General features: G+C 39.8%; 1 protein-coding gene across 1 annotated transcript; it reads right to left on the minus strand.

Annotated features, from left to right (window-relative positions):
- Positions 1-1,702: 1,702 nt before the first annotated feature.
- On the minus strand, positions 1,703-2,689 carry b3galt1b (UDP-Gal:betaGlcNAc beta 1,3-galactosyltransferase, polypeptide 1b). Its single transcript, XM_071538125.1, has one exon. It carries the CDS (start codon positions 2,687-2,689, stop codon positions 1,703-1,705), a length of 987 nt encoding a protein of 328 aa, XP_071394226.1.
- Positions 2,690-10,669: the final 7,980 nt, after the last annotated feature.

Here is a 10,669-nt window from a genome sequence, read left to right on the forward strand (position 1 = left end):
AGCAGGCAGATTCACAACTGTCACAGAGTTTGCCAAGTGACAACGTTTGGCATTGTAGATAACGTTTGGACAGTCTCCAGGGATGGACTTCAAATGGCTATGATACAGGACCATGGAATACAAATGTACACACTGACATTATACATGTATGGAAACATTATTACCAATGGGGACAATTATTAAATGTTATCTCTATGGTTTGAAATGAGATGGAAAAGAAAACCTGTCTAAATCCATAATTGAGGGAGCTGGAAAAAGGCAACAAGTAAAAGCAATAATATAACTTTAATTATTCAAGTATTTGTTTTTTAATATAAAAAACATACAATATATAACAACAACCCCTTTCAGGATAGATGCTTTCACAGTAAATGTCACATTAGCTTATAATACTAGAAACCTTTGAAAAAAAAAAACATTTGAAAAGAAAATTTGGCCATTAAAGCCATTCACGTTCTAGAAAATATAAAAATTTTCCATTATTTCAGTAGCAGTGCTTCAGTAATTACTGATATGCCAGGTACACATGATAATACATCCACTCTGGAACGGTCTTAGCTACAATTAAAATCTTACTTGCACAACATGATACTGTATTTCTATTGATGCGTGGAGATGTTGATGTGCTGAAACAGCTGTCGACATACAGCATACATTACAAAGAGCAGTAGCTGGTTTAATGAGAAGCAAGTAGCTGACACAGATAATTACCCCAAGTAAGAAAATAATCTCAAAATGGGAAAACAACTCATTGCATTTAAAACGTAAAATCATATATCTGACTTCTTTTTTCAGAAAGAAGAGGCAGCAACATTATGGCAATATGTAAACAAAAACATCAGGCAAATTCATAATAACAGAGCATCCGGTGAATTGAGCTACATGTTTTGATTAGTATTAGTGTCTTCTCTTTTATGAAATTATCAAATGAAAAACAGAAAATTACGTTTCAACTTGGTCTGTTTGCAGATAGATAATATTATCACACTGCAGCATTATAAGACTGAAGGACTGTTGGAAGGGGAGAGCATGATGCAGATGTATTTTGTCCCAACAGACGACCTGGTTTATTGTCCGATTAGATTTATAGCTGTGTTTTCGGTCTTAAATAATAACTCTGGTTTCATCTGTAAATGATACTTTTAAATATATAATATTGATTTAATAATAGTAATGAGATACTTTATTGATCCCTGTGCAGAAATTCTCTTTTGCCTCCTTTGCACCGGTCCAGGAAGGGCAGAGCGCTGAGTCAGCTACAGAGCAGCAGCCCTGCAGCTGAGGTGGGGATTCAGTGTCTTGCTCAAGGACACTTCAGCAGGGCGGACGCTTGCCAACATGACAGCTTGAACCGAGGTCGTCTGGCTGAAGGTCAAAAAATGAGCATGTAAAGTATATTCTGTTCAAACTGTAACTGGAGTACAATAACAAAATGACTTTCAATAACAACACCACATTTTAGATATGCATGAGAATATGCGCTTTACAAGCCTCATGCACTCATTAACAATCATGAGGTGGAATCAGTAGAAGTAGACGTATAGATGGATGTTAATTAAAACAGCTGTCATGGAATAGAGACTCGCAGCAGCCCTCACTGTTTTTACAATAGTCAGTGTAACTCGGATGAAATTCCAAACGGAGAGAAAAGGCAAAAGGAAAATATAAGAGGTGGCCCCATAGTCCAGTGGTCCTCATGTCCCTAACATCTCAGGTGCTTCTTGCTGGACATGTCATTCCAAATGCGGTGCATCTCCTCCGGGGAGATCTGGTGGACGGTGATAACCCGCCGGTACCTGCAGAGACTGTAGGCCATTTTCCAGTGATTAAAACCACTGTTCTGATAAGGGTGTATACCCAGCTTACGCAAACACAGTCCCACATACACATCCTCCAGGTGTAACAGTCTGGTGTGTAACGAAGTCTTGTAGATTAGATCCGCCACATCTGCTGAGAATATGTAGCCGGTGCCCGAGCAGAATGGGGGGTATTTACTGTCAGGATACAGGTCTCTGGGCATGTACCACTTACTGCGCATATCCCTTATGGGACCTCCGTTTATCACATAGCCTGTGAAGTATCTCCTCCTCGGCTTGGTGGTGGGCTTCAGCAGCTTGTAGATCAGATTGTCCATGTTGACAAAGATGTCACTGTCTGTCTTCATGACGTACTGGGCTTTGGGGCAGAAGGTGGCCACCCAGCGCATGCCCATCATGGTCTTGAGGGTGAGGTTGTGGTAGGAATCGATGAAGTCCTCCACCACGATGTCGTGGAAGATCTGGCTCTCCTGCTCCACCATCTGGTTTAGGACAGCGTCTGTGTTCCTGCCCAGCAGAAAGACGGTGACGATGTGGATGTCGCTGAACGTGCTCTCATCCCCCCAGGTCTCCCGGATGGCCTGCCGGGCGTCGAACTCCTTGTGCGTGGTGCTGATGAGGATGACCAGGAAGGGCGTGGCGGTTTCGCACTTCTTCGGCTCATTAATGATAAAGTCAAAGGCATGTGGGTTGAGGGGGCGGGTGCGGATGTTGCTGAAGGTAATGTTTTTGTGGGGTTTCACAATCTTCCGTATAGGCACAGTCATTTGCCCGACATAAGATGATGTTGGGCGAGATATGCTCAAATACCACAGAGCACTTGCCCAGCAGACCACTGTCAACAGGTATAAACATGAGACTTTTGAAGGCATTATGCTGCATTTAGGTGTATTTTAATGTGTTGGATCTTATAAGGCTTTCTTTCCATTAGCAGTGTTTCTCCCAGCAAGGCAGCATTAAGCTGCTCCAGCATGCAGCTTGACATTAATTGTCAGTAATGGATTACTTTAGAGAGAAGTGGTGCTGTTTGCTTTTTAATGCAAAGCAGTTTAAAATTGTATGGACGTCCAATTTCTCTTCTTGACACTCCCGCTTCTCCATTTACATCTGCAACAGAGAGAGAGAGGGAGAAATGGTACATTAACATAAAAAATATGATATGTTCAAGAGGCCCAGAATTTTGAATAAGTCATGAAATGTACTGTTACAGTTCCTCTAAATTCAATAAACTAAGCAGCTGCAATTCAAATATGAATATGAGCCACAACATGGATTTTCCTACCAACAACTGCGGCATAATCCAAGTCTTAATTTTCTACAGCTTCTAGAACAAAGCAACCTTTTCCTTTCAGTGAGGTGCATCACATAATAAAATGCAAATTGCAAAATGCAAAATTTTATACAGTAAATGAGTTCAAATACTGTTGAAACATTGCAGAAAAATCTAATGTTTTAAACTAATCCTTCGGCTGGTCAATTGCAAATCTACAATTTTCAGTTTCTAGAATTACCCAGGTTCCTCGGGTAAAGAAGAAAGGCAAGGAATCAGATATAATTAGTATCTATAAAGGGCCAATGAATCACATTTTGGACCAAACACACTTGGGAAAGGTTCTGGTGCCATCAACCATCTAGCAAAATCTACTTATTAAATAAATGTTTATTATTCATTGTCCGTTTCTTATATGCGGCCAGCCGGGAACCATATTTAGAACACTTAATGCATAGGGAACTGCAGCATAAAATAGCCTTAGCCAAGACATTCTGCATCCCTACTGCAGAAATGTGTAACTCCACCACAAACAACGTCTTAGAAATGATGAAACATTGCTGTGACAGGCCAACGGTGCTCTAGTAAATAATTATATGACGACGGCGCTCACATTTTCAATTTCAGTTTTATCTGCACATTGGCCCCAGCATTCAGTGACAGACAACATAGAATACTTAATGGCTATGATAAAACAATAACTATGATGCAGATTTCACAAAAACATTTGGGGTGGGTTAAGTTTTATCTAGGAAATGACACTGAAAGTGACATACAGTATGGGATAAATGTCATGATTGACATATAGGGAGAGGGGGGACAAAATTAAACCACAGTCAACTTGTGAGGTTGTCAGTGAACTCCACAAGTCACTAATAAATACTGTTTTACTGCTACTACATTTTTTTTTCAAAGCAGTGGGCACATTACTGATTTGTCTCACCTACTTTAAAAAAAAATCAATTCTAGCCTCAAGAAAAATAATCAGAAAATACAGCCAAAAGCAGCCATTAGCAGGGTCCAATCCTATGGGGGCAAATGATCTGACAGTGAGAATATAAGCTTGATGATCTCAAGAATAGAACATTTCAGTGCAGCTGCAGGTGAAATGGTTCCTGACATATTGCCATTTGAAAACTTGCCAATTGCCAAGTCCTGACGGTGGTGCTATTCAGCAAGTCCAAAAGTCTGATGCACATTGGGGCCTCTTGTAAACAGGTAGACCTATGTGAAGTTTGAATGCTCCAGCACCGATAAAATACAATAATAATAATAAATAATAATACATTTAATTTGTATAGCAGCTTTTCAAAAACAGAGTTTTTACAAAGCACATTACAGTGCATGACAACATCAACAAAAACATTAAAAAAAGAACCAGGACAATAGTCATCAATAATAAATTAGTCACAAATAAATAGGAACAAAGACAGAAAGCAATTTTATAAAAATGGGTTTTAAGAAGACATTTAGAGGACCGAACTGATTTTGCTGGCCTTAGCGCCTCAGGCAGGGTGTTCCACAGTATCGGGGCTCTAACTGAGAACAGCTCAGTCTCCTTTGGTCTGCAGTCTAGACTGTGGAACTGACAGGAGGGTCTCTGCCCGAGGACCTCAGGGTGCCGTCTAGCTCGGAGGGAATTAAAGGGTCAGGTGTAGCTAGGAGCTAAACCATGTGGTGCTTTTAAAGTAATAAGTACAATCTTAAAATGGATTCTAAAACAAACAGGTAACCAGTGCAGGGAGGCTAAAATTGGGGTGATATGGTCTCTATGCTTGGCACCAGACAGAAGCCTTGCTGCAGCATTCTGACTGAGACTCTGAGACTTTTGGGTGAGGCAGCAGTACACAGAGTTGCAGTAATCCAAGCCCGAGGCCTGAATGACCATGAATGACCAAATGCATGAATGACCTACTGTGAGTCAGCTGAGGATAATAGTGGTTGAATTTTTTTAACATATACTCTAACCCTGCACGACCCTTTTAACCTGTGTGCCAAAAGTTAAATTGGAGGCAAAGAACACTCATAGACATACAGGCTTCACGCTGCAAGATAAAAGTCTTGCGCATTTAGGAAAAATTAAGCATTTGGGAAATATGCCTCCCTTCCTGTTTGTCGTCTTCTTTTGTAATTCTAATCTGAGAAAGAAAGGCAAGGTCAGATATAATCAGATGTGATCAGTGTCTAATAAAAGGCCAATGCACCACATTTGGACCAAACATACTTGGGAAAGGTTTTGGTTCTATCAGCCATCTAGCAAAATCTACTTATAGCGCCACTATCTGGCAGAGCGATGTATTTTTTGTTGCCTGAGTACTGGGGGAGATTTGAAACCTATCCACCAAAATTGGTTGCTGTCTCTGAGGTACAGATTGTTTTACAGCAGACGAAGAAAAAGAAGAAGAAGAAGAAGAAGATGATGATGAAGAAGAAGAAGAACAACAACAACAGCAATACATCCAAAAATACGTTCTGATTTATTGCTAGTGTTGTGATGTAATTTATTGTAGAGGCAGAGGGTTGTCTGTTTAATTCTACCAGTCTTTGCCTCAAACATGCAGATGCCTTTTGCTATGGCATATGATGGATATGAAGGACCTGGAATGCACTTATTTAACAACACAGCAGGAAGAACACATCCTGCTCATGTATTTATCAGCGCTTTCGAAATGTCTAAAAATTGTAACATCCTTTTCTTGGAAACTTTGTTTCTACAGTAACAACACTAATGGATGAACAGCCATCAGTGACATCACTTTTCAGTGACTTTAATTCATTGATGACTACTGTAGATTGGATTGTATGCCTGCACTTGCATATAGATGAGGTATAGATTTTGTATCAGGACATAACAGTGAATGTGACATTTTTATTACAGTATTTGAATATCCTGGTGCACAGTCTATTATTTGACATTTCACAAACATGGACCAATGCATGTTTAAAAGCAAAACCAAAGGTAAAAATAGTGTGCAAGTGTTCTTGTTCTATGGCTCAAAAGAGCTTCGGTGTTGGCAGCGTTCTGCATGACACAGTGATATGGTGGCAAAAGGGAACATTGTGGCATGATAAGCTTCTCCCCTGGGGTGTTTTTTTTTTTTTTTTTTTCATCTTTGTGGAGTGCTGCACTGGTATGATGTCTGCTTACTACTGAGCTGATGGAAATTTGGCATGTCAGTTTTTTGACCATTCAGGCTGCAATATGGACACTGAAATGGCATGAAGCTGTTTCTTTGTTTGTGCTTTTGCGCAGGTGGTTGGGCATGTATACAGGCTTCTGTGAGGCTCTCACCGACTTATTTTCTTTTCACTCAGTGAAGTCAGTAGGCAGATCAGCCAATGCACTTCACAGGAGAAAGGCCATACTGCAATAAAGCTCTCAACATTTCCATCTTCAAAGCTGGAGAGTACCCAAACCCAGACTGAGCAGCAAAACCTAGCCATAATAACCTGATTAATGTTGAGTCCTTTAACCAGAGACTAAAATCACCCTCAGAGAATAGGCACAATATCTACCAAGAAAGGAAGCCACTCTGTCAGACTGGAATACATTAACAGAGAAGGAAAGTACTTATTTGGAGTCAATGCCTTCATCTTTGTAAAAAGGTTTATCACATGAATTAGAACTGTTTTTTTGCCCATGGACCATGAGAAATATAATCTATCTCTTTCTGTCTGACTGCTTCTATATTGTTTATCTGTTGTCACTTCCAGAATAGATCTTAGAGCAGCAGATCATCCGTCTGAGACTCTCTTACAAAAGGTGTTTCCTCAGTTTGTTTCGTACTGAACCCCATTCCCTCGGGTCTTTCAGCAAAACTCTTAGTCAAGAGCATTTGCTCACAATATCAGACCTCTCCTCCTCTAGTGAAATCGCTGCCAGATCTCACAGGAATTAGAGAATCAAACAATGGTTCCCATTTGAGAACAGACAGCATGCACAGAAACTCCTATTCTTCATAATACTAGAGGAGAGACAGGTAGAACGGAGACAGAATGGCAGGAGCAGGCCAGGCAATGACGCTTTATCTGGGGTCGATACAACGGGAAAAGTGAAACAAAACAAACATACCAAAAAAAGCAATGCACATACAGTACATGCACACATGCTCGAATACACAATCAGCATGGCCAGCTGGCAGCAACGAATCACTGTGTTCAACATCGTCGCTCTGAAATCCCTCTCTTTCCAGACTTCAGCAAAATATTTATGAGACAGAGCTAGGCAATCTTTAAGTGACAGTTCATTTAGCCGGCAATTTGTAAAACATAACCTTCTCTGGTTTTCAGAACAAGCATTGCTAAGGTTGGTCTGGGTCTGGATATATATGCATCACCACTTTAAATGGACCACTCAATTTGTCCCTGACTCTGATGGAGAACAATGAACATTTTACTGCTTCTGAGTGTATTCCATTAATTCGTTCATAATGAATTGAAGGTGCTCTATGCAGAAGCAAAATTGAAGTGAGAGAAATTGCTATCTGCGCACACCGATGATAGACCTTGGCTAGCAGAAGTGGCTAGCAGTGTGAGTGGCAGCTCAGCATAGTCAGGCATTTTTACTGCCACACAATCAAATCAAATAATAAATCACTTATCATAATTGTCATGACGATATAGTACATAGCGCATCATTCATAACTGTAATTCCTGGTATCAGTTCACATTTATTTCGGCATCAAATACAGTGTGTGTCTGTGTGTGTGTGTGTGTGTGCAAGAGAGATAGAGAGAAATGGGCCTATTTGTTGCCATGGAGTCAGGTGGCGGCAGAAGTCTGTCTTAAAATGGTGAGAAATGGTGAGATATGAGGTAGATAGCGGACTAGATCATAGAGAGAGAGAGAGAGAGAGAGAGAGAGAGAGAGAGAGAGAGAGAGAGAGAGAGATCTCGACTATATTCAGGATGAATGGTGAGTAACAGTCCGCTGTGAACAAAAATACGACAAAATATAATTATATGATCTGTTCTGTTGCCACCTCACTGAGCAACGGCATCCAAAGAAACATTTACACTTGATTTAGGTAAAGTGGCCATGAAAGATTGCTTGTTTCTGCTGAAAATCTATGGCCATTCACTCACACACTGTGTACGGAGAACTAGGGACATTCATTGCATCTGAATAAAATATGTTGGCAAAGATTTTGTGGACTGGAAGTAAGTGGATCATAAATATAATAAGACCAGTGTAAATAGTGTTCAGCAGTGTAGTGACAGAGGACTACTTTACCTTGCTACTGTTTATCAGATGATTTAGACATATTGGTACGCAGTTTTAGACGTCTTATTACAGATTTCTTTGTCAACCAATAAAACGTAAAAAAAAATCACCTGTCATTAGTTATGTACAAGATGAAATCCTGATGGAAAAATTATGAGTTCCTCTGAAATCAAAATGCCTCTGTAAACAATTTCAGAGTTTGGTTGTACTATGGTTTCAGCTACTGATGTGTGTGTGGAGGTCTAAATGTGGTCGTTTTAGCTTGTGTTTAGATTACTGTAGCATTGGAGCAAAGCCTGCGGGCAGGCAGCCAGACCTTTGCAGGGCTATTACTCCAATCTATCTCCATAATACTGGATGTCACGCTGAGAGTCAATCATAATGTCTCCTATTCTGTGTGACCAGACTTGGCTGGTGACTGGCAGAAAGGATGGTAAAACATAAAGAGAACACTGACCTTATCATTCACCTGCCTAAATAGACACAACATGTTTCAGCTAGTTTAATAACACTCCACAGTCCTGCGCTGAGGTTTATACAGGGAGACACAGGCACATGGTCAAACCTCTGAGCAATACGCCTTGAGGACAAGCAGTCCATTGAAACACAATAGAGAAACACAATGGGGAGTGTAATGAAATGGTGAAATAATTAGTCTACACTATCAGCGGAGAACCAATTTATCATGATTTATTGTATAGCAAGGGGCAAACTTGTATGGGGAGCACAGCACAAAGACAGCCATTCATCAAGACATGACATTCCTTTCTCCAAGCCTCTGGGTTGAGTGTTCAGAGGACCACTTTCTAAAAAAGGGCTATTACGCTCTCCTCTGTACACAACAAAAATTACTTGATTCATGGACCCATGACCATCTATAGACAGGCCTCTAAAGTGTTTTTCCAATAACAACGTCTCTGAGCTAATAGATTGCCAGATTGAATTAACTGATCCATACGCCGTTGGCCTATTGGGGAGGGCTTACGCCAAAATTTTTAATTCATTACCTTGGGTTTCAATTGACAGGACACTCTCTCCTAGTTTGAACATTGTTGATTATAATTTCAATCATGCAAAACACTAACTGCCGAACTTCTGAGGGAACAATAATAATACATGCCTTGTATTTCCATATCTCGCTGCATTCTACTTGCAGACTATATCTACACCGTGCTGATTTAATACCAGCCTTTCCGCTGGGTTTTGACAGTCCACATCTCATTGTAATGTGCCATAATTCCCTGCAAGCCCTCTGTTGCTTTACATTTAAACACATAAAACAGCTTCCCTGGTGTTCAGTAGTGTATGGAGGTCACTGGGAAGGTTGGATTACTCCTTTTGATGACTCCTGTCCTCAGAATTTCCAATTCAAATGCGGATAAGAATCCTGGCATGGGACAAGCCTCAGTGTATTTTCTCATAATAACAAATAATTGAATGATAACTCATATGAAATACTGATGACAGGATTGCCTGAAAGAGCAGAGATGTGAGAAAAATGCTATGAAAATTGTCAGAGTGTAGCACAGCAAGTGGTATGTCTTAAATCTCCCTCCCAAATATTATTTTGCTGCAAGCCACATTTGTAAGCTTAGTTGAGATTTGCCGACCTTGGAGAAGAAAGGAGGGGGACCATGCACGCATTTTCAGTGCTACTGAAAGGCTTTCTCACAACATTTATTTGAACCTCTCTATATTTTATGTGCAATTTTGCTGTACTCTATTACAAAACATCAATCAAACAAACTTCAAAAAAGACATTTTTTCAACAATAGTACCAGATCCCTTAAATGCGAAAGAGACTGTAAAGCTACTTGTCTTTTTCATCACTTGCAACTCTATAAATGCTCCATTCCAGAAAGACTGTGTACTGCGTTAGATCTGTTGTTCTGGGGCCATAGATGGCTTCAGTGTTTCAGACCGAGAGCTCAAACAGGTCTACAAAGTGTCCTGTGTTAATGTGAATACGACCACATCCTGGATATATGCTATAATTTCACATATTGTTTGTCTTCATATTCTCATTTTCTCTTCTTTATTATGTATTGTATATATATTGATATTTATATACTTTTTTTTTTTTTTTACTTATCTATCTTTATTCTTTGCTTTATCCTATTGATATTTGTTGGTGCAACAGCCAATTTTCCCCATGGCAAAGTGTCATTTTATCAAATTTAATCGAATCGAATCTAATCGAATCTAATCTAATCTAATCTAATCTAATCTAATCTTATTTTATCTTATCTTATCTTATCTTATCTTAGAGTGTTTGAGCTGCCATTTGAAATCTGAGTTCTGCCTTGGAATGAATACAATGATACTTTACTGCAAGTGGAATCTTTGAGGGAACCATATG

The sequence above is a fragment of the Centroberyx affinis genome, unplaced genomic scaffold (genome assembly GCF_046629955.1).
Source record: "Centroberyx affinis isolate AG114_WGS23_722 - 3 ecotype Tasmania unplaced genomic scaffold, CSIRO-AGI_Caff_v1 ptg003208l_1, whole genome shotgun sequence".
Taxonomy (NCBI): domain Eukaryota; kingdom Metazoa; phylum Chordata; class Actinopteri; order Beryciformes; family Berycidae; genus Centroberyx; species Centroberyx affinis.